This window comes from Neopelma chrysocephalum, unplaced genomic scaffold, assembly GCF_003984885.1.
Source record: "Neopelma chrysocephalum unplaced genomic scaffold, ASM398488v2 Primary Assembly neopelma1_26, whole genome shotgun sequence".
Lineage (NCBI taxonomy): Eukaryota > Metazoa > Chordata > Aves > Passeriformes > Pipridae > Neopelma > Neopelma chrysocephalum.
Genome location: NW_020897695.1, coordinates 11965527 through 11990437, shown reverse-complemented (window position 1 = coordinate 11990437; position 24911 = coordinate 11965527). Strand labels below are relative to the sequence as shown.

The following is a 24911-nucleotide window of genomic DNA, read 5'->3' as shown; positions in this document are numbered from 1 at the left end:
ACCGCTGGACAGGAGAGCTGCCTAGAAGGATCCTGCATCCAGGGCTGTGCCCTGCCCTGGCACAAACCAGTATTTGCTTCTCTTTGCTGCTCTGGATGAAGGTCTTGTGCGTGATTTTTCTATTTTTACACATGCCACCACCTTGGGAAGGGGTGCAAATGTACTGGGGAACAGGATGGTTTCTCAAATTGACCTTGACAGGCGAAAAAGCCTGGCAGTGATGGGCTGCAGTGCATTAAGAACAACTGCCCACTTCTGCACATGGGCAGGATCAGATGAGGCCACAAACACAGTATCAGAAGGGCAGCACTTCTGGAGAATAGGATCTGAGGCTGACATCCAGCGTAAGAGAACTGTGAGTCACTAGTTCTACATGATTGCAAAAGGAAACAGCTACCCCAGGCAAGTGAATCTTCCAGTCTACTTTGCCAGTTTTGGGCACTGTAATGCAAAAAGGATTAAGGAAAACTGGACAGTCACCAAAAAAGAAGAGTGGCTAGTTTTAACAATTTAGAAAGCATGACCTAAAAGGAAAAAATATGGGTTATGAGCTGTTAAGATTGAAGGAAAACATGATATTAGAATATTTTAAAGCAGCTAGAAGTAATTATTCCTCCATGGATAAGGTAAATAACTGACTCAAATTATACCAGGAGAGTTTTAGATTAAGTATTAAGACAAATTTACTAGCAGTGAGTCTGGAGAAGCACTGAGATGGTTTGTAAGGAGAAGCTGGGGAGAAAGCAGTGGCTTAGGAGCAGGCTGAACAACAGCATAGCAAGAGTAACAGTGGGACAGGACACTGCCCCTGCCTTCAAGACAGGGGACATATGATCTCCCAGTGTTTCATGCAGCCCTGTCTTCTGTCATTTTCTGTTCTAACTGGTTGCATCTTTCTCTGTTCTCCCTCCTTAGGCAAAGTACTGTCAGATGCAAATCTAAGAGGTTCCCATGCAGTGGTGAATGGAAGGTTTGAGACAGCAAAGGGTTAAAAATCTAAGTGCTCTAGGGTGAGGAAAAAAAGCATCAGGTAAGGGACAGATGGGGAAGATTTTTGTTCTCAGAGACTACATATGCAAGAGATGTATTTGTTTACTTCTTTCTCTCCCACAATTACCCTGTTGTAAAGCATGAGTGAGAAAATTCCACTCACTGCTGACACCACTATGAATGAGTTACTGTGCTGGGAGTTTTGCAACGCAGAGATTTCTGCTAGGGTGAAACTAAGCGATTGTGCAAGGCTGCAGCTGTCAAAGCCATAATCCTTGTGGCGTGAAAAGTAAAGCGTGGAGCAGAGTGAGCTGGTCCAGACCTTACCAAACACCTCCAGCTGCTTCTCCTATACAAACTCACCAACAGTTTTTGGAGGACTCTCTGGCTCATAGCCTTTTTTTTTTTTGCACTGAGCATCTGCTGCAGGAGAGAAAGCCAAAAAAATGCCTAATAGGTTTTTCCTGTGCACACTTGTACGTGTCTGCAGACACAAACACTTTGTTACTGTAAAACAACTCCACTTTGGTGGAGGGTGTCAATATTTTTGCTGACCAAGCCAAAAAGAAAAATAAACATTTCTGCCTACTATCAGCAGAACAGACACATCTTAGTTCTACTGGAAAATTTTTGAAGCTTTTTAGTCTGCTTGTTTTTGAGGAAGAAGAGTTAGAAAAGGAGGTTTTGTTTAAAAAAAAAGCTATATTTGAAAATGACACATTTAAAAATTAAAAATAGCAGTGTTTTTCTGAAACTTGTCAGAATAAAGTACTATGACTCTTCCTTATTTTTCTTTGCTTGATTTGGAGGGGAAATCTACTCCCAAACAGCTTGGAACTTTCAGAGATATTTTAGTCAACTAAATATACTTTTTTGATGACAAAAAAAAAATCTCACGTGGTCACAAAATCTCACCCAACCTCTTTGTACACAGGCATACAAATATATTATCCCCATTGAGAAAAGCAAAAGATCCATTCTGCCATGTGGCACATTTGTACCTCTACACTGGTAGAAGTGTAGAGGTACAATCATCTGAATAAACAATTTTGATCAAGGTGATGCAGTCCAACTAAGATGGTGTGTTGATAACTAATGCTGGTAGACCCAGACATCATGACAATAACTGAAACATGTAAGGATTCCTCAAAAGACAGCTCCTATGTGGTGTTTCATCCTGTACCTCATAGGTCCCTTCCCGCCTTGGGCACCCAGGTCTCAGTGTCCCCCTTGCCCATCCCTGCTGCCCTGAGAGAGAGGAGTGCAAGAGGGAGAGTGCTGCAGCTGGGTTAGAGCAGTTGCTGCTCCATGCAGGCAGCAGAGACACCTGGGAGAGAGATGTTGGGGCAGAGGGATAGTGAGGAGAAGGAATCTGGGATGGGACATTCATCAAAGTTCTACCTGCCACGCTGCTCTCATGCTGCAGAAGATGTTCTCACCCTGACCCCCCACTTTTACCTTCTCCTGAAAAGCTGAGCTGTCCTCATTGTTTTTCTCATCAACCTTAATGATTGCTGGTATTTTTCAAGGCATTTTAGCTGAGCAACCCAGCAACTCTGAACATCACATAACCCCTATTGCAGTTAATCCTGGTTTTTTTTCCCACTGCTGAACTAACTCTTCCTTCTGCTAATATGACACAGTAAGCTCTCTGAGATGTAAAGTGAGAGCTGATCTGAAAGGGAAAAGCCTCCTTTTGACTAAGAAGCTGCTTTTATTTTGCTGTTAAGGAAAGGCAGAGAAAGCGCTCTTCTCGGATAACAGCACCGGACTTGGCTGGCTCCCACAGCTTTGAGATATGCGGAAGCCGAGCATTGCATTGAAGTAAATGTGTCCTCTGCTTTCCAGCTGGGTGCTATGATAGCAGGCAGATCCAGGAAACACTTAGTCTTTTCTTGGGAAATATCCTACCAGGTAGGGCATCTCACTCTGTTTTTATTCCCATCTTTTCCTAATGCCTTCTACAACAACACCAGAGTCTGTGCCATGGTGTCAGAAAGGTGCCTCCCATCTGCCTTACGGAACAACAAGAGCCATACCAGGGCTCACACTCAGCCTCAGGGCTGGCACTCCTGAGGCCAAAGCAAGTTCTTGCTGGTGGTGTCTTCTGTGGCAACCACAGTTTCCTTCCTGTGTTAAAACTCAGTTCATCTGGACCATCTGTAGGAGCAAGGAGAGGTTTCTACAAGAGCAGGGATAGCAGTTCTGCAGCAGCTAAGCTGGCCATCACCCCCAGGCTGAGGAGCTGCACTGATGGCATAGACTATGGATGGATAGATAGATAGATAGATAGATAGATAGATAGATAGATACTAGTGAGACAAGAAAACTTTCTGGGACTGATGTTAGAGGCTGAGTTAATGTGCATGGGTTGTCTCTGTCACTAGGGAATATTTCTGACTGTAGGAGCTGAGGAAGTGGCCATGCTGTTTGCCTCACAGCAAGATTCCTTTTGATTGTGGCATTTGCCACAGTCTTTCCATTTAACATAGGGCTTCAGAGGAGCATCCCTTCCCTGACCCTGGGACTCCGAGTAATTTGGGGGAGTGGAAGTCTGCATTACTCTGATATGCTGGTCATTTTTGGGCTGTCAGTGTCTTCAACTATATGAAGGGCTGCGTGGGTTTTTTTCCCCATTGAAGCAGAAGATAAAACTGCAGAAACTGCAAGACCAAGTGTAAATATCAGAACACTGGAGTGGCAATGGCAACAGCACAGCTAAAGGGGAAGTGCAAGCAGCATGGTGCACAGACACATGGAGACTGCCCAGTCCTCTCTATCTGTCTGGGGCTGCTGTGGCTGCTTCAGGCTGACCATGACAACCACTGTCAAAACATAAGACAAACCAGAAAGCTCCTCCTACAGCAACATTTTAGCTGCATTTTTAAACTTGAGTGGTGACTGAGGTGCCTGCACCATCCTTTTCACCAAGTGGTGATGCCATATGGCTCTTCTCTCTGGCAGCTCACAGTCCTGAGTGGATGCATGTACCCAAACCCAAACTGGCCACAGGCCAGTGGGCACCAGAAATACCCACAGTCAGTAGTCTCTGGTTTGCTGTAAGGTATTTTTTTCTCACAGGAAATCCCACAAGAGTATGGAGAGACATTGCTAGCATTGGTGTTGGTGACCAGCTAAAACTGATCTGGAGAGACACTGAAAGGCAGCAGTCAGGGCTCCTGGAGAAGGAAGTTCTGGGGTGGATTTTGAATAGGTTCTTAGCAAATAGATCTGAGATGTTCCTGTTCCCCCAGCTCTCACCCAGCACCTTGGGAGCATCTCCAAGGCCCTGGGAGGGACTGCCTGGTGCCCGCTGTCCCCTCCACATCAGGTATCCTCTTCACAAACTCAACTAAGGACCACTTTATACCAGCTGGCTGGCTCTCTTCCCATGGAAGGCTGCTCCGTGGCCCCAGTGCCCCACTAGCGAACTCACTTGAGCCCAAGGGGTAAATATTGCCGTCATGTGGCTGTGCTTTTTGTAAGGTGAGACAACCCTCTTTTTCCTCCGCCCATCTCCTCACTGAGTTGTCTGTATGTAGCAAATGTATCCCTTCCACGGCTTTGCTTTACCAGGCTGAGCCTAGCGCTCTCACACTTCTCCTGCCACCTTGCAGCTTCTCTGTATCTCTTTCTGCTCCCGTTCAGCACTTTCAAGTGCAGGTGACCTTTAACTTCTGTGTTCATATCTTGCCACCTCTTGCTGGTTTACCACATTTTCTGCTTTGTTATCCTCCTCAGGAGAAGTACAAAGGGCTGTGTGTTGGCTTGGCAGAAAATCCCTGTTTGCCTGCATGGCACCTGTATAACTCAGGACGTGGTGATTGCTACTCCCAGACTGAAAAATTGTCGGGAAGGTTACAAGTTATTACAGACTGGCTCATAGCTGACATGAAGAAAATTGCAAGTGTGTGCCTTTCATCCTCTCTCCACCATATATCTTTCTCTGAGCTTCCAAGGGAAGTTTAGCACATTTACAGATTTCAGCACATTACATTTGTGAACACACTAATGGTTATTTGTCTCTACCACCCTGTCAGCCCATGCTCCTCTTGGGTTTCCTCTAGGAGAGTCAGTAGGGCTCAACTTGGGGAGAAGAATAAAATCTGCCATTCTTCCCTGTTCCCCAACCCAGGCATCTCCCATTAGTTTTCATCACCATGATTATCACCATTTCAGTCAACATCATAATTATTATCATTTCAGTTCAGAATTCCACCCCTTGTGCTGTGAATTTTGCCTCCCACCTGTCTTCATACCTGCCAGTCAGAAACAGCACCTTTCCAAAGCCATGTTTGTCATCTCCTAAATCCATCTCCACTTCAGTCCTTTCACTGCTTTTGACAAATCACATCCTCTGCTGCCTTTAACAAATTCTCTTCCTCTGTTTAGAAAAGCTCAGGAGATGGCTGTGTGTCAGGAACACCAACCACCCCACAAGCACTACAGACACATAAACCTTTCTGAAAGCTGAGTAGGTCCAAGGACTCAAACCCATATATCACTTCTCAAAACACAGCAGAGCTCCACTTGGAAATGTCACATTACACTTCAGAATTCTGCTCTTTTCCTCCAAAACACTGGCATCGCCATAAATTTTTTTTTCTCTCTTTTCTTATTACCAAGCTGTTACCCAGATAACCAGCACACTACTCCTTGGTCTGCGCAAAGTACAGCAGCCAGCCATCCTCCAGCCACATCAGTGATCAGGAATGCTCACTTCTATCTTAGCTTTTTTCACTAGAATTCAAGTTCTTTTCCTCACCTTTTAGGTCCTCTGCATCTTCTTGCTTGCTCCAGCTTTCTCCAAAACACACAGCACTTCCTCGGATGTTTTCCTACTGCACTGTTCCAGCTTCATGCCTCACTTTGCCTGACCATGCAGTATTGTGGCTGGTGAAAGTACACAGATGGGAGATTACCCAATTGAAAAAATTGCATTTTGAATGAACTGAAATAATTATGTGCGATCATAATTTATGCAACAGAAAATAACTCATGAAAAAATATAAGATTTTTTCCAATTTTAGAATATGTGTTGATGTTTTAAAATGCAGAAGTATTTTATTATTTTATCCGTTTCATGTCAAATTATTACTTAATTTTTTTATAAGTGTTAATAACTTATGAACCAAATTAACGTAAAAAAGCATACAATGGAAAAGGGGGCATCTTTAATTTATTACTGATTTGACCCTAAGAAGAAATGATGAAAGCTAAACAAAAATATAAATAGAAGGAAGCTACATTATGTTGTACTGTGTGTCTGTAACACCAGGGCATATTATTGACATATTATTAATCATATAATTAGATCTAGAGAATAAAATAACATAAATTTCTTTTGAAACAATGTTAAAAACTTAATTCTGAAAAAAATATAAACGAAATAAGAAGAGATGGTCTCTCTTATGTAATAAGACCAACTGAGTACTTGGAGGCAGGGTAATGCTGTGGTCACCATTAGCATTTTGAACACCTCATGGGACAGGTCTTTTCTTTGTGACTCTGCTACTGACTAGTGTCAGGTCCTTCATTGGGTTATTTTTTTTTTCACCAGCTCATTTTCTCACTTTTTTTTCTTTCTGCCTGCAGTGTTGAGCTTTTTTCTCTTTGAGACTCTTTTTCACTCTTCATTTATGCAATAGCCAGCAAACTGGAAAGTTACTTTGGGTTGGAGCTGCAAAGAAAGAATAGGTTAATAACTTCAATAACAGTCATGTTTTGGATCTTTCACATACTTCTTTGGGGCTCTCGGGTGAATCTCTGGTATTCTCTGTGCTCTTATAAATCATGAAAATGCTGCGTATTGAGATTAATGGATGAAAAGCAAATAATTTGTCTGACTTACAAAGCACCATAGTTTACAGAATTACACTAAACAAAAGTAATTTAAAGCTATTGAATAAAATAAAAAAAATTCAAGTCTGTCCTTTTTTCAGTATTTTGTCCTTTACCATGTATCCTAAAGGCACTAAAATATATCTTAAAAAACCTCAACATATCCCACCCCAATATCTCCACTGAATAAAAGCTGCTTAAAGAATTATTGCAAAATGGTATCAGTAGCTGTGAGTTCTTATTTTGCTCAAAAAGCGAATAAATTTTTAATGGGGAGGGATATAAACAGACTGCATATACAAGTGGTTATTAGCTGAAGAAAACTAAAAAATAAAATAATGAGACCTGGAAATTATAGATCAGCTTCTGTAAAAAGTTGCAAATTAATTAGGTTGTCTCCTGTGGTGAAGATGTCTGAACTTTTAAATTTTTCACTTCAATCAGGCTGGCTGTGAAGAAGTGGGGTTTAGCAAACACGTTAAAAGGGGTGCTACTACTTACTATCTTCAAAAAGAGCCACATTTGATTTTTGTTTTGCAGAATGTGTTTGGTAGCCCTCTCACCTCTTTTCCTGTTTATAGCAGATACAGAATCTTCTATTTGCCTCTGAGCCCATTCTGTACCTGGCAGTTGCCCCTTCGACACCCGCATATCAGCAAATCTCAGCCATCTCCGCAAGTGGTGAAGTGAACCTCCTGTAAACTCCTGAGCCCAAGCAACAGAGTAGAAGGAGAAGGGGACAGGGGCCATCTGAGAGGGTAGAAGCTTCTTGCTGTCAAAGGTAAAGTCCATCCATATTCAATGTGCTACTAATGGGCCAACTTTGGCATCCAGGGGAAAGGAACCTGCAGCAGTTAACTCTCCCTTGAAACCCTCTGTAAAACTGCTTTTTCAGTTTGACTGTTTAGCTGAGTGATGTGGAGAGGGGAGAAAATGGAAAATGCTGTGCCCTGGTTGGGAGCTTTCAAAGGTATTAATGATGTAAGGGTGGTCTGAAGTAGAGCATCTTCAGCCTCTGTTCAGCCCAGGAAAAAAACTAGAATGTTGCCAAAAGCAGATGCTTTGTATCTATAAATCTAGAATTACGTATTTCTATATATCTACATATTTATAGATCTATGTATCTATAACAGAGTATTAATTATTTTTTGAATTTTTTTAAATTTTTGATAGCTCAATCTATGAATTCCTTTTAGGGGGTCCCTGACAGGCAATTAAGAAAAGTGAGCCAGTGCTGCAATGCTTACAGTCACAGTGTGTCAGGTTCACACATCCAAAGCATTAGCAGGAAATATTATCTACCAACATCTGTTGCTGCATGAAGAGCCATTATCTAGTGACTCATCAACTCAATATTTAGAGGCTTATGCCTTATACAAAGTTAAAATTAATAATGCAGATGTCCTAGCTATAGCTGAAAACTCAATATAGTAGAGAATTACACTATCAATGTAGTTTGCAGCACTGCTTTTCTCTCGTTGTTATTTCTGAACAAGGAATTCTATGGGGTTGAGTGCTGTATTTGTAACAGGTTTCTCTGCATGGCACATACCAATTGAAACAGTCCTGGTGCCCCCAGAAAAGCTGAGGCAAGTCAGTGAGACATGAGTAGCATCCATACCTGGAGCAGAGGATGAACACTGACTCCATACTCCTCCATGCTGTGCATACAGATCCTTCTGTTCCCCCACACAAGTGGCACAGTCAGGCAAGAAGGGGTGAACTGTGATTCCTTCCTTATCAATACAAAAATTGTCACTGTTCTCTCTCTTTTTTTATACCTGAGAGGCAATTTTTAATTTAGGATACTTTTACTGAATTAATCACAATTCCCATTATTGCTACAGCTTAATAACAATTGTTACAAACTATTCTTCCTCTGTGTCTTTGAAGCTCTTTCAAGATGTGGTAAACCTGTAAGCAAGTGTAACACAGGTTCAGCACAGCATAAATCTTCAAAAGTCTTAGCTGTGACAAGCCAAATTCTTTTGAAAGAATCATTACTCCTTAAAATGAGAACACTTATGTCTGCAAACCATATCCCCTTTTACAGGGGTCATGAACTGACATCTGAAACAATAAAAAAGGTAACTAAAGCACTGACTCACTTTCAGAGAGCAGGTCAGTGTTTTACTATTTTAAAGCTGCCTTCGTTGCAATTCTTCAGAAATGACAGAGAGGAAACAACCCTCCTATTGTTTTGCTTTTCTCTGAACTAGAAAACTGAAGTCAAACAGAACAGGTTGGAGCACTAAATTGCTGTGTTGTAGCAATAGGCACAACCAAGAAGCTCACCAGCTGGCCTGGAGGTCAGTGCCAACCCAGAGCTTGGCACTGCAAGTGCTGGTGTGTATCCCTGAGAACTCCTTGTTGCTGCAGAGCTTTTTGTATGTGATCCTGGATCCACCCATAGAAAACTAGCTTGCATGTCTCTGCACTCCATGACAGTATCTAGCCCTGAGCAGCCTTGCTAAAAATGCAGTTACACTGCTGGGTGATGGCTTCTTCAGTCGTGACACATTTATAAGGGTCTTTATGCTACAGGTAAAATGCTTCCCCACCCCAGGGAGCACAAGAGAATCTAGATCCTTAGATCAGATGCAAGGTTTTGTACCCTTTTATATCATTATGACTATTCAGAGCATGAATTTTTCCCTGTCATTGTGATGATGAGGGATTAGCCCACTGGCACTTAGGCAGTTTCAAGGAAACCAAGAACATCCCACTGCTCAGACTTATGTGTGTATAGGAATGATCGGGAGGCTGCCAAAGCAGCCTTTTGGGTGGTAGAGCTGCTCTTGTCCAGCCAGTGAGGCTGAGACTGCATTTTGCAGTTCCTCTCTCTGCCTGGAGGCTGATCCACAGGCTCAACACAGCACAGAGAGAGGCAGAAGTCACCCTGGCAGTACTGTGCCAGGACACCCAACCATTTATCCTTTGCTCTTTCCTGCACAGGTATCTGAGATGAATCCCACAAGCCAATCCCTTGGCACAACTGAATATGAATATGGATATGATGAAAACACTGCTCCCTGCAATGAAGGAAACAGCTTTCGCAGGTTTAAATCCCTTTTTCTGCCAAGTCTTTACTGCCTCGTTTTTGTCTTCTGCCTTCTGGGAAACTCCTTGGTCCTTTGGGTTCTCCTGACCAGGAAAAAGCTGACAACAATGACAGACATCTGCCTGCTGAACCTTGCCGCCTCTGATCTCCTCTTTGTTGTGCCACTCCCTTTCCAAGCCCACTACGCTTCAGACCAGTGGGTTTTTGGCAATGCTATGTGCAAGATAATGGCTGGCATTTATTACACAGGTTTTTATAGCAGCATTTTCTTTATAACCCTCATGAGCATAGATAGGTATATAGCAATTGTTCATGCTGTCTATGCCATGAGGATACGGACAGCCTCTTGCGGCGTAATTATCAGTTTAATCCTGTGGCTGGTGGCTGGCTTGGCTTCTGTGCCCAACATCATGTTCAACCAGGAGCTGGAAATCGAGCAGGCTGTACAGTGTGTCCCCACATACCCACCAGGCAGCAATACCTGGAAGGTTGCTTCTCAGTTTGCGGTCAATATCTTGGGCCTCTTGATTCCCTTCAGCATCCTCGTTTGCTGCTACGCCCAGATACTTAAAAACCTGCAAAAATGCAAAAACCGGAACAAAATCAAGGCAATCAAGATGATCTTCATCATTGTCATCGTTTTCTTCCTCTTCTGGACTCCCTTTAACATCGCACTGTTCCTGGACTCTCTGCAGAGCCTGCACATCATCAATGACTGCAAGGCAAGCTCCCAGATAGCCCTGGCCCTGCAGCTGACGGAAACCATTTCCTTCATCCACTGCTGCCTGAACCCCATCATCTACGCCTTCGCTGGGGTGACATTCAAGGCCCATCTTAAAGGACTGCTTCAGTCCTGTGTCCGTGTCCTCTCTAGCCCTGCTGGAGGTGCTGGGGCTGGCCAATCATTTTCAACACCCACTCAGCTCTCTGGCTGGTCTGACAGCACTGGGGTCATGTGAGCCCACATGAGCTGCCTTCTGCTGGTGGAGAGGCTGGCTGAAGGTCTGATATAGTCCTGGAGGGTGTGCCATGTGTGCAGCATCCCCCTGGGAGCAGCAGTATACCTGTACCTCCTTTTGGGATATGCTGTGAATTGTGACATAATAAGTTGCGACATTAATTTTCCAAGAGCACCGGTGCACTTGTAAAATAGTGACTGTACAAGGTTGCCACAGAATGATTTTTAATTAAGTTTTTTAGAGCTCTTTTAATACATTTCAGCAAGCAAGGTTCTTTCTCTAGTGTTTATTTTCTTCTCTGATGAAAGCGTTGCTTCTGCCTCACCCCCAAATATGCTCTGCCTTGTGGAAGTTGTTCCGTATCTGAATCCCTACATCCCTGGGACAGACGTGGGGCACCCTCTAGGAAGTGGGGAAGTGGACAGGTATGGGATTGTTTCACATCGTAAAGAGGGAATCACCTCAGCTACTGTCACCGCTAGCTCTTTGCCTCAGCTCCCAGATTAAGAGGCCCCTCAGCTCAGGACCCTGTTACTTTACTGTGGGATGCCCCCAGGGGCACAGCTGGGGAGCTGCTGCCACCCAGGGCAGCCTTTGGTGGTGATGCCTCCAAAAATAACAAAGCAATACCTCCAGGTGTCCCCTATACTGGTCGCTTATGGAGGCTCATACACTTGAAAACATTGTCATCAGAGCAGGCAGGACATTGGCATCACCTCTGGAGCTGTGGGACCTCCACCTCTGTGCTTCCTGCTGCTAAATTTAGCTCGCTGCTAAATATAATCACCACCAAACGGCATGTAGCAAGTAGGCTCAATCTCTTTTTACTTTTGTACATATTTTTTAACATATTAGAAATGCTTTCTTTGAATAAACATATTAGCTGCACCTTTTTGTCGTGGTTCCTGAAAGTCTGTCTAATGACTCACAAGCTGAGTTTAGGAGAGGGAAAGGATGATTTTTGAGTTGGTATCAAGTAAAATACGTCGGTGGAAATGAGAGGCACCCAGAAGATGTTCAGCAAAATAAGTCTCACCTCCAATTTCCTGCTGAGGAAGATTTTTTCTTTCCCAGTGAAATCAGCTTAGACAGCACAAAACTTGGCAGTCAGGTTTTCTGACTGCAGGGAAGAGACACAATGACTGATTAAGGAGGGGACCACAGTCCAATCCAGACTGCATGAGATGTACAACACCAAGGAGCTGCCTTCAAGGGTATAATGTGTCAGTGTAGAGTTCCCTGCACCCTTTTAGGCCTCTAGATGTCAGGGAATGATAATTTCATACCTGGGAGCTTTTTTGGCAGTTTTTTTTTTTCTGATTGAAATTGGGCATTTGTGAAACAGCAAACAATTTACTTTGTTGACAGTTGTATAAAAAGAGACTAAACCCAAGAAAAGACTGCTTTTAGGTAAAGATAATATTCAAGGACTCTGGTTTTAAAACACCAATTAGGATCATATCTGGAGTCTTGTTAGTCAGAAGAAATAATAAGCAATAAGGGATAAGGTCCCCAAGTCCTTATTTTTCAATAATTGTTTATTTGTCTTGCTGAATTTCAAATTTCAAATTGACAAGATGGCCAAAAGCACTGCAATTTTTAAAAGATTATGCCTCATTTTAGGTTGCTATGTCATTCAAAGCAAGACACACCAATATATGCCCCAGACACGCACAATTCTTTCCAATGTCATCATGAAATTCTTCAAGGGTGAACCTAAAATGTCCCAAAGAGACTCTTGTGTCATGAATGCAGCAACCTTTTCAGCAGTAGACTAAGACTGTCTCCGGGTTATGACACAAGAGTCAAACTGGTTTCTATTATTTCTTTTCTCCAGCTCCTACTGAAATCATTCTCTCTGTGCATGTGTCATAGAATTTAGTACAAATGACATGAGAAGCCTTAACCTAAGAGTGAAAAATTGGCTCTGCTGGGCTCACTGCAGAGTTTCCACCCCCTCCTCCTCATCTTCCACTGCTACATTTGAAAGACTGGTATTTAAGAATCCAGAAGCATAGATCCAAGCCCCATATCCTCTGCCCAAGCACAGTCAATCTCTCACAGATCAAGACTGCAGATTCATAGGACACTTTTCCCCTCAGAAGACTTTTTTCTCTGTATAATGTTACTGCAAAAAAGAATAATACAAGTAGATATTGTGCCCCTTTTATTGTAAGAACCAGAACAGAGACATAAATATACCCAGCATCATCCCAAGTATCTGTACACAGCAGAGCACCCAGAAGCATTGTGCCTTTTCTGTAAACATGAAATTTTATTTTTACTGCTTTTAACCCCAAGAGTTTATGCTACTCTTATATGTGATGGAAAGGATCTATGGAGACACTAGGCAATGTTCAAAAATTTTTGCACTTCTGTGCACTGAAAGAGTTCTGAATAACAGCTCTACACTCATATGATACTAATAAGGAGCTGGTACTGCCGTTTTTTCAATTATACATTTTTTTTAGTCAGAAACTTGTCAGCAACAGTCTACTTTTTTATGCAGGTGTAATAATCTGCTTGGAATAAAGCAGGTAGCAGATGCACTATTTCCTCAGTTTCAAGGGTTCTGACACACAGTAAAACTGATAGAAGAAATTTGGCAATCTACTCATAACCAGATCAGCTAGTTTTCATGTGCTGTGATGTTGTCAGCTGCAAATACCACTGCAAAAGCACCAAAGAACATTCAGGTTTGATGTCACCTGGATTTCCTGGTGCTAGGTGTGGCACTGTGAATATATATGTCAAAATATATGGCCTAATCTGGTTCCATTAAATTAGTAGAAAGTTGATCACTATTCAGAAAAGGATGGAATAAGGAAATTATTTCTGTTTGTAGAACAGACTTTTTGATCAGATGTTGCAAATCTAAAGCAATTATTGTTTCTCCAGGGACCAATCTGTATTGAAATGATTGATATCAGATTTCTAGCTCAACTGCTAAGTACTACTTTTCACATTTGGTAATATTTCCTTAGCTAGTTCAAAAATGTGTTTGAATCTCTGAATCTCTCTTGAACTCTCTAGCTATTGATTTTCATCTAACATGTTTCACAGTACTCCACTTGCCTGTTTCATGTTTCTCTGTCCTTTTGTAGCATGATGTCTATGACACTGTGACAGGAAGGTCTGACCTTACTCTACTCCAAGGCCTCTTGGCGGTGTGCAACAAAATGTCCAAATGTCAACATCCTCAAAAACACCTCCCAGAACTTTAAAATAAATGAAGTATAGTAATACTGTGCAAAGCAGTGCAAAGGAGAAATGTGAGAGTTACAAAAGCAAAATCATAATGTAAGATGTGGTGCTGTTGGTAATTCCTCCTGGCTTTTTTTCCAGCCCATGATTGCCAAGCTCACAGCTTTCATAGTGTTCCTCAGTTCTATTGACTTACTATGGGACAGCCCAAACTTAAGTAGATATGAGACTGAGTTTTAGACCTGCTACATTTGGCCCACCTCCCCAGGCTAGGGTCATGAGAAGTCTGATTTGATGAGGGCTCCTGGAAGATTAAAAAAAGTGAACATGAGAGATCATTCTACAGGAAGAAAAATTTCTGCAAGTGAGGTTCTGTCTGCTCAGGAACAGTACTGAGAGGTTGTGCACACTCTTGCTCTCCATCTCTTTGGCCCCATGAAGCTTTCCTCTTTCCGTAAGGAAAAACGAAGAGCTGCACCAGGTGTGAGAGCAGGGTAAAGTGCTGGTTGGTTCTGGATTTACCCTTAGCATCCAGCAGATGTAGAGGTCTGTGACCTTGCTAAGGGACTATGCCCTGCTGACGGAAAGAGTTGATAGAAGGTCAGAAGTTGTAGAAAAATGTCTACTTTTCCTTGCCTCTTCCACTTCTGGGGGACAAAACCAGATGTTGATTTCTGACTAAATACTGGAGTTTCAGTTACCCAACCTGTCTTAAAATCACTCTCTATCTCTCATTTAAGAACTCTCATTTGAGATGTTTATGCAGTATGACAAAAGTGAGAATCAACCCATAGAAAACACCTGTTGATACAATGACAGAAATCCTACAATACTTCAGGATGATACAGCTCTGGGAAAAAAAAATCACATTAAACTTCGTCTTAAAACACTAAATTACTTAAGCTAGTCTTCTTGATGAGTTTGGGAAACCATGAGTATATGCCTCCAAAGAGCTGAAAAATTTATTTACACTCCTACCAGTTGTTACTTATTGCCCATTGGATGCTGAGGGCAGTGGTCTCCAGGCAGACCCCTGCCACTGCCAGTCCCAAGCAGCTTTACAGTATCATCACACAGAGAGGCTGCTTCAGAGACACAGGCCTGTGAGGTCAAAAAACCCATCCTGTGCTCAGGCTAAACAGCAGTTGAGGGCTGTGACTAAGAGGATGTAGGGCTGCTGGTTCTGGATTTCACTCAGATGTACCTGTAACTGCAAAATATAAACACATTTCTCCACTTATTACAGCCTGTGCACCAATATGTCCCTAGAACTGGCTATTGGAGAGCCCCTCATGTTTCCAGTAGTTCAGGGACATGGACATCAGTAATCTGTGACAGCAGGGGCATGAGAGACATGAAAACCCTCAGAGTTTGTGGCTGGGATGGAAGATTTGTGACAAAAACAAACACACAGTGTCTAAAAAGAATATGGAAAAAATATATTAATAACAGCTTTTGTATAGTAGAACATGAAGTTATATGTGGGCACTGCTCTTAATTCCAGGAGCTGCTTTAGCACCCTCCTACTTAGAAATTTCAACCCACTATAAAGTACTCTTAATCTTTTGGTTTCTCTGCTCCTTTTTGTTTCTTCGGGGTCACTTCCCTTAGCACGGACTTCTTCCTCTCTCCTAAGGACTACTTCCTAAGGACTACTTCCTCTCTCCTCTTTTGGGAGTCCCTAGCACCTTGATTTCTTTTCTGCTGTAAACATGCTAGAGGGTAAGTCTGTGCCTTTGTCCCTAATCCTTTCCTCACAGCACATCTTTTTGCTTCTCCATATCAACCTCTCAGGTTGTTGGCTCTCAAAAATAAAGCTCAGCAAAGCTGCCCTGTATGGAGGGCTGGTGAGTGAATCTGTTGAATTTCTCTAGCCTATCTCCAGCTCAAAAATATAAAAATTTCCTGAAATATATTTCTATATCTTCTTAGCATTGCTGTGTGAAATATTCTTGTTACAGGGGGATCTATGAAGGGAGAGACTTCTGCAACCCTGTAGATGAAGACTCTGCTTCCCAAGTGTCTTCTTCAGCCTTGTGGGCCAGTGATACAGTGTTGGTATTGCTGTTCCTGGGCTACCAGCTTTGTACTGAGTATGCAAGGTCTTAGGGCTAAGGTTTGCCAGCCTGGCTTTGTCTGAACCCATTTTGATCTGCCCAAAGCTTTGTTTTTGCTTGGTTTAGCTGTAGCTGCAGTTCTTCTGAGTTGGAGACTATATTTAATCTGTCCTAGTTTTGCTTATCTTTCGTGGTACTACCACAGTTTTTATGCAGATACTAGTAAAAAGCAGTTATTCTTTCTAACATGACTCTAACATGATGCTGCAACATAGAGAAATACAGTCTGTGTATGACAGCAGGGGCCTTGAGAAGTAGGGAAAGAGCAAGAGCTGTAGAGGGACAATTTCATGAGGGACCAACTGGCTGAAGTCACTGACCTTAGGACTCAGAGGAGCAGTGGAAAAGCAAAGCATTACACTCAGAAAAAGGGTATAGAAAACAAATTTAACTATTCACTATTGCTGATGATGCAGCATTATTATTAGTAGTAGTAATAGTCGTAGTATTAGTATCATTATTAGTATCAGTATTACTCATTGTTGTTTCTGCCCAGATGTATTCATGTCTTTATTATTTTTTCCTCCTTTCTTTCTTTTTTTGAGATAATTAGATCTGGACTAATAATGATTGCTGTATTACAGTGCTAATAAGTTCAATTACACTAAAAATAAATTATGGGTTTTTTGTATTAAGTGTTTCTTTTCTGACCACTGTGAGTGTTACATTTGCCCCAGAGATGAGGCTAACTGGACAGCATTGAACACCTTGGTAGACAGCCTGGGTTGTAGTACCACAAATCTGTGAGGTACAGCAGTCCTTTGGGGAAACCCGAAATGGGTGTGAGAGTGTGAATGTGCTTTCCCCTGAAAGCCTGAGATTACACAGGTCTGTCTATGATAATCAATTTAAAGCCAAGTTCTGTCAAGTGTTTGAGATCCAACACTGAATTCAGTAAGGCAGGACACAACAGTCATTGGGATTTCCATAATATTTTCCAGGGATTGACATTAGAGTTAAAAAGACCCAGGTAAGAACTACATATTACCTTCTTCTCCTATTTAAGCTCAAATTATAAAGAAGAAGAGTTGTATTAGCCAAAATCAATGACATTGCTCATTTGTGGCTACACACTATAACTATTTGTAGTCCTTAGACTAGAATCTTGGCTGTAGAAACACACCTCACACTGTTTTCTTTCTCATACCTTATGTGGGTTTTGTTCTTCTTAATTAGAAATACATTATAACCAAAATACATTATCTCGTGCAAATCCCAAATGCATTAATAAATCAACCCAGAAGTGAGATACAAAACTTTCTGTGGTTTGCAATTTCTGCTGAAATAACCTCATGATGCCACTAAATTCTGAAGCTTGTTAACTTCAACTTTCTTTAAGAACTCGAAAATCTCAGAGGTCTGCTCAAACTCTGGTGGCCTTTAGACGACTTCTATGCCCAACTACTCTCTCTCTCTCTCTCTCTTTCTGTCTGCAGTTCCTTTCCTTCTCTTGACCTGGAGAAGATAATCAGGTGTCCTCTCTCATCCATCCCAGTGCACTCCAGTGTCAGCTGGTCAGTGTATCTCCCCCTGTAATGGGTCATCCTGTTCTCTTCCTTCACCCTGATTCTCAAGCTAGCTGACAAATTGTGTTTTCACTTGTCACAGCTTTCTGATACAGCTTTTCCAGGTTGTAGCTGAGGTCTAGAGCCCTTGATCCTAATTTTTTTAAGCTTTTTTCTCAGGCAGAGACTCTGTGATTTCAGAGAAAAAACCCACAGGCTTGTGGGGCTTAGTCTTCCCTGACAGTCTTTAAATGTGTGGAGGGAGGGAAGTTGGAAGTGTCAGTGGTAAGCAGTGCGTAAGTATTTAGTGTTTAACGCATTTAACATATCAACAACTAGGACACAAGAAATGGTCCCTGGTCAGTGTGAAAAACAGTAATAGTAAACTTCTCCAATATCCAATAATATTGAAAATATATTATGACTTGAAGAAATCTGGTAAAATGGAGCATTAGTGTGCAATGTTAATTCCCCAAACAAAACCACCAGTGTTAGTTTGGTTTTGAGATTTCAGGTGAAACCAAGTGCACTTCAGGCAATGAAAATACTTTTTTTTTGCTAAGATTCACTCAATCTTTATGTAGGCCTTTATCTCAGCATACCTTAGCACAGCTTAGGTGTAGGGAACATGTCCCGAGGTGCAACAGGAAGGCACTGAAGCTAGGGGACATGCGCAGAGACAGACACTCCTATTGGTTGAGAGTCACGTGGGATCAGGGTATAAAAGACCGCGCGTTGTTTGAATAAACCTCTTTGTTTACCATCTCACAGGGAGCGTAATGTCTTCTTTATTATATAAAGGCAGCGCGCCATGAGGCACGCTACACTTAGGCAGAAATACCAGCTTTCCTTTGAGTTCTCTTGTTCATATGGCTTTTCAGTTGAAGTTATTTGTATCACTCATCTCTGAGTGAGTCTTAACACTTACACAATCGTTTTGTCTTAACACTTACACAATCTCTTCTAAGAAGAATGGCAGACTAGTCTGCATGTACTAAATATGCTGGCATAAAACAACTACTGCAATGTGATCTGACACCTTCACAAATACAGACTGACTTGGCTTCCCACCAGTCTTGCTAACACTGATGGTGTTTTGCACAATGGCACAGCCTATCCACAGCCATTCCACTGACAGAGCAGGTGAAAAACATCTCACTTGTGGACAAAACTGTAAGCTAGCTCTTCCATTCCCATTATGAGACAGCAACTAGTACTGCCTTTAAAAAAAAAAAAAGAAAGAGAGAGAATGTAATAAAGTTTAAGACACCACAGTACAGAAGATACCACAGTGATTCTCATTTGCTGAGAATGGAGAAGAGTATGCAGTCTGTAATACCACAGACTGTGTGTGGTTAGTTTGCTGTGGACTGTGAGAAAGGAGGTTATGATGACTTATCTAAAGCCCAGTGTTTTCTTCTATTTTCTCTACAGAAGTTACTAGGGAAATGGTGTCTCCACCCAGTAAATAAAACTTGTCAGAAGATGATTAGGGTCAGATTCATTATGTGTATAAATTAGTTTAGTGTGTCTACCAAGCTGGCTTCAGGCTGGACTCTCCATGGGGACTTCTCTGAGAAATAAAGGAGGTTTCACCAGACAGATGCACAGGATTCCACTGGAATCTTCAAGCTTGTCACAAGACAGGCACAAGTTCCATCAAGGGATTTAGGCCTGAATTTATTCTGCCCAACCTTAAATGTCTACTTCTAGGACATCACTTAAGTGCCTTTCCTTTCTACATAGATTTTTGTAGATAACCTCTGCAGTTGTGTTCCTCATGTTCCAAGACTCAATGTGAAGACAAAGAACCAGCAGCTACAACAGATGGGAGCCCTGCTCCAGCATAATACTTTGCTTTGGAGAAAAACAGTTCAGAAAACAGGTTTCCCAAATTGAGAGGTGCTTGACAGTGTTATTCGTGATCTTGGCACTTCAGCTTCCTCATTTCACAATTGAAATAATTGTATTGATTCATCCAATATATACGGTGAGAAGACAAATACTGTAATACCTGTGAAGCACTCTGATATTACCCTAACAGAACTAGAGGCATGATGATGAGGGAAAAGCAAAATTCTGCAGTCCAAGAAAGGCCTGGGTAGTGTACATTAAATAAGGCCTGATCCTGCACAGTAGTGAAGTGCAACAAAAAGAACTCTGAATAACCAATCCATCAGCTGGGAGGATGCCTTCTGCAAACTGAATGAAGCATTCTGATGTGTGTACTAAGAATCACAACGTTTGTACTCAAGAGGCTAACATGAAGGGCAGATTGCATTGATATTTCCTTGTGCAGTTCTTCCTTTGAGCAACTCTGAATAGCTGAGCAAGTACTGTGACACCTGAGCAGTTAACAATGCAACTTTCATATACCTTCAGTTGAAACTGCTTTGCTTTTGTGTATCTTCCTACCTCTTCTAAAACATGGTGCCCTATAAAACACCTACATGGATATGAGGTGTAGGGGAAGAGGAGGACAGCCTTTGCAGCCTTACTTCTGTGCCATGACAGGTAACACATACAGTTTTCCTGGGCATGAGCAGACGACAGTCTTCATAGTGCCACAATAAATCTGATCCTGCTTCTGGGGGCATCTGCAGCTGGACTGGTCTTTAAATCTACAGAATAGGCCTATTCCTCTTCAGCAAAGGATGTAGACAGCATTATCAGGCTTTCATGTTAAAAAAACACCTCAGCCTCTAAGAACAGAAAATCGAAAATACTTGACTTGTTGTTTTTCCAAAATAAATGGTTTCTCATCACCAAAAGCCCTGAAAATTTCTGAAAAGCCCTGAAAATTGTTATCTGAAACAGTTTTGGTAATGTACAGGCTGGCTGTCTACTAAGAACTTGTTGTCTAGGCTGTTTATATCATTAAAGAGAGCTCCCTCTGTAAGGTGATTAATTCTAGCCTGAGGTAGAGTAACTTAAAAGTCTGCCACCCTCTGCAAATACCTCTATCCCTTGACTATAGAGGAAACCCTTAGATTAGCTAGCTGACTGCCAGCTAAGGGTGGGAGAGACAATTCCTACAGCCTATAACATTCAGTTTGAAGGAGCTGGGAATGAATTACCTACTAACAGACCTTGCAAAGTCTTAATGTGGGCTCCTCCTTGTGCTCAATCAAAGTTGCCACATGTTCACCCCTCTGAGCTTGAGGACAGTCAGCAAAATGCGTGCTGAGGGCTGCTGTGGATAAGAGTGCTCAGGAGGAGTCTACATACAGGTCTTGTTAAGATGTTGAACTCCTTTTTTAACAGAAAACATCTACTTCATTTATTTTCATCATGAAAGGGCAGGTTGAAGCACACCAGAGGAATGGGAAGCAACTCCATTGGTATGCACGTTCCCTCTTCATGCTGTCCTGCTTTGCTTAAAGTTCTTAAACATGCTTTGACACAGGGACTGAGGTCAGCATTTCTCCTTCAATGTGGAAAGCCTAGAATATGAGACGAACTGCAAAGCCATCACTTAGCTATGGTCTTAGTGGCATATAGCTGAGGTCCAGTCATTTCCATTCAGGCAGTCTGGTTGGTAATTTTACCATTATTTTTGCCATCAATGATCTTTTTCTAACTACCCCTTTCCCTCAACAGGAAAAGAGATTTCTTCAAGAAATAAGGAAAATTATTTTAGTGCCCTCTGCGTATCTCCACACCTTGACTTCAGTATCCACATAACATTTTAAATTTAAGGCAACAGTATTATTGTTATTATCTTACATTCAGTAGTTGATGGAGTAATAGTAGCACATCACGATTCAGTTTTCTCAGTGGTAGTGTTGTGACAGCTTGTAGAAAGCCCCAGCTGAATAAGACAGTTTTGTTGCAGAACTTTTTTGTTCCTTTTTGATTTTTCTCTTTGGTACAGTCAAGCAGTACAGATTTTCAATTGATTAGCATGGTGAAGTATCTGTACTCTTTTCTTACTGTACTTTCTAATTTTATATGGACATAGAGAACCTAAACAGCACTCTAATTTTATACAGCAAGCAATCTTCACCTGGTAATGTCTTTGACTTTGGAAGGCTTTTCTCCTACTGCTTCCTCTACTTCTGTCTCCTAGGCAGTTATATGGATTAGCTAATGTTTATAATGCCCATTAAAACCATACGGGAAAAATACTAAGAGTAAATTCATAGAAATTAACTCTGAGAGATCTCTCCAGAGATCATCTAGTCCTTTCCCAATTGTTTCTTGTAGGTCATGCTTTCTAGACCAATGAACATAATTTCTTTCCCCTGGATTTCTTCAGAGTCTCAACATATCTGAAAAAGACATTTTCAGGGGGCTCTATTCTCCTTTGTAACAGGCTCTATCTTCCATAAAACAATAATAATTTAGCTACAATTCAAAATTTAGTCACAGTTGCCTAAAATTAAGTGTCTAATATGAAAGGTTTTTTTTCTTTTGAATGTTTCTCTTTTTTTTCCCCTGTATTTTAGTCTTGATCAGACTTCCTGAAGTAGCTTCAGATTATTTGGATTGCCATTTCAGAAATAAACCATTCCTGATTTTCAAAAGTCAGAGCAATTTGAGCTCAGGCAGCCTGAAAATACTGTCCATTTGTCTTCAATTAAATCACCCAGATTGGAGGCACAAAGAATTAAAATTCTTTCAAAACAATGTGTGCAAAACTGTTCTTTTTTTCTCAAAATAGAATAGAGTTGTCAGTCAGGAGTCACCACCACAAGCAACCATCAAACTCACTATGCCAGACTCAAGACTGTTGCTTACCTCACAGATCGTGAAAATAGTACATAGGTCTTCCAAGGTAGACTTCTTCTTTAATCTTCCCTAGAAGTGGTCTGGAGCTTGGTTACTTCAGAAAGTACCTGAGCAAGGCAGAAGGAAGCCCCAGCTTCACCAGACAGGGAGAGAAGAGGTCAAGGATTACTTCTGGTACTCCCAGACAATTATACCCATGGTAGACCGTGGCCAATGGATTCCAAAGGAGTTCCACTTCCAAGAGCTGAGATAAGCCCCTTTTCCAGGTGCCCACCCCTCTTTTTCATGGGACAGCAAAAATGAAGTGCCTTAGGCAAGATTTTTGATCCTGCAAGCCAAGTAATTCTTTACCAGGCACAGTGGTTCACAAAAGATTAAACGTGCAAACAAGACTTCTGAACCAGCAGCCTGTACATTGAGTAGGAAGAGATGTCCTGAGTGGCAAAATTCAGAGCTTTTCAAATTCAGACAGAAACACGAAGGGAGATGGTATAGAAAGAAAATGTGGTTTGTCTTTCGCTGTTATTCACTCTGTCCCTGTAGGGAAGGCACTTTCTGCTCAGGCTTGAAAGTTTTCAATGGTTTGCTGTCTATACTTACAGCAAAATCTAGGCAGCCCCTTCCAGATCAACAGGAAACATTTTTGTGCTTTCAGCCATCAGACTCCTCTTCCTAAAGCCTTGCTTAGGTGCTCTTTCTGAAACAGCTTTGTGAGTCTCTTTTGTACTCCCTGGAACATGTGTGGTCAGGTTATGTATCCCTGGTTTTATTGAAACTCCACATAGATTTTTTTTTCTTAGCAAATGACGGCAAAATCCAGCTATAATTGTAGCACAAGCCAGTCTTACAACTTTTCAAGAATACTGTAGGAAAACACTCTGAAGTCTTAGAATAGTCAATAACTGTTGCCAAAAGCCTACAAATTGGAAAAATGCAGCTTTTCTATAAAATTGGAAAAGACTCCATAGGGAACAGAGAAGTGGCCATATTATTCATCACTTCTGGTTTATAATGATCTATGGGACACAGTCCTGAGAGAATTAGCTGATGCAGTTGCCAAGCCATTCTCCATGACATTTGAAAATTCATGGCAACAGGGGAAGTCCCAGGTGACTGGAAAAAGGGAAACATTGTACCCATCTTTAGAAAGGGTAGAAAGGAGGACCCTGGTGACTACCTACCTGTCAGACTTACCTCTGTGCCTGGGAAGGTCACAGATACCAGATCCTCCTGGCAGCTATGCTAAGGTAAGGTACAGGGAGGTGATTCAGGACAGCCAGCACGGCTTCACCAAGGGCAAATCCTGCCTGACCAACTCAGTGGCCTTCTATTCTGGAGTAACTACAACAGTGGACAAGGGAAGGGTTACAGATGTCATGTATCTGTACTTCTGAAAAGTCTTTGACACTGTCCCCCACAACATCCTTCTCTCTAAATTGAAGAGAGATGGATTCAATGGGTAAACTCCTAGATGGATTAGAAAATGGTTGGACGGTCCCATCTGGAGGGTAGTAGTCAATGGCTCAGAGTCCCAATGGACATCAGTGATGAGTGGTGTCACTCAGGGTTCATATTGGGAGCAGCACTATTTAATATCTTCATTAATTATGTAGACAAAGGAATTGAGTGCACCCCCACCAAATCTGCAGATAATACCAAGCTGAGCAGTGCAGTTGACACACCTGAAGGATGGGATGCCATCCAGAAGGACTTGGACAAGGTCGAGAAATGGGCCCATAGGAATCTCTTGAGGATTAACAAGACCAAGTGCAAGGTGTTGCACTTGGGTTTGGGCAACCCCCGGTATCAGTACAGGCTGGTGGATGAACAGATTGAGAGCAGCCCTGCTGAGAAGGATTTGGGGGTGCTGGTGGATGAAAGGCTGGACATGACCCAGCCACGTGTGCTCACTGCCAGAAAACCAAGTGTGCCCTGGGCTGCACCAAAAGCAGCGTGGCCAGAAGGGCGAGGGAGGTGATTCTGCCCCTTTACTCCAATCTGGTGAGCCCCCACCTGGAACTCTGCATCCGGCTCTGGGCTCCCCAGCACAGGAAAGACATGGACCTGTTGGAGCGAGTGCAGAGGAGGGCCACCAAGATGCTTAGAGGGATGGAGCACCTTTCCTATGAGGAAAAGCTGAGGGAATTATGTTTGTTCAACCTGGAAAAGAGAAGGCTTTGGAGTGACCTAATTGTGGTCTTCCAGTACCTGAAGGGAGCCTAAAAGAAAGATGGAAAGAAATTATTTACAAGGGCAGGTAGTGGGAGGACGAGGGGCAATGGCTTTAAACTGACACTAAGTTTAGATTAGAAGTGTCTAGAGCAGATAGAAATACTTATTATCCTGAGAATGTGATTTTATTGAATTTAACCAGCCAGTCTTACCCTTGTAGAGATGCAGTAGTTTGGATACTGACTGCTCCAGTTCCATCTGGAGTAGAACAAGTAGACACCCATGAAGTCTTCATCCCTCAGTTCTTATCTCAGCCTGGAAACTGAGCTCT

The 24911-nt window shown here is 42.1% G+C and overlaps 1 protein-coding gene across 2 annotated transcripts; it reads left to right on the top strand.

The window, feature by feature from the left end:
* Positions 1–7489: 7489 nt before the first annotated feature.
* On the top strand, positions 7490–11704 carry LOC113964189 (C-C chemokine receptor type 8-like). Of its 2 annotated transcripts, none has more exons than XM_027676124.1 (2): positions 7490–7612; positions 9787–11704. In XM_027676124.1, exon 2 carries the CDS (start codon positions 9796–9798, stop codon positions 10849–10851), a length of 1056 nt encoding a protein of 351 aa, XP_027531925.1. In that variant the 5' UTR covers positions 7490–7612; positions 9787–9795; the 3' UTR covers positions 10852–11704. The 2 variants fall into 2 exon arrangements, with proteins under 2 accessions (XP_027531925.1, XP_027531926.1); XM_027676125.1 differs by lacking the exon at positions 7490–7612 and adding an exon at positions 9126–9140.
* The last annotated feature ends 13207 nt before the right edge of the window (positions 11705–24911 follow it).

Excerpts from the sequence above, each read along its gene's own strand:
- LOC113964189 (XM_027676124.1), top strand. The coding sequence starts at position 9,796 with ATGAATCCCACAAGCCAATCCCTTGGCACAACTGAATATGAATATGGA.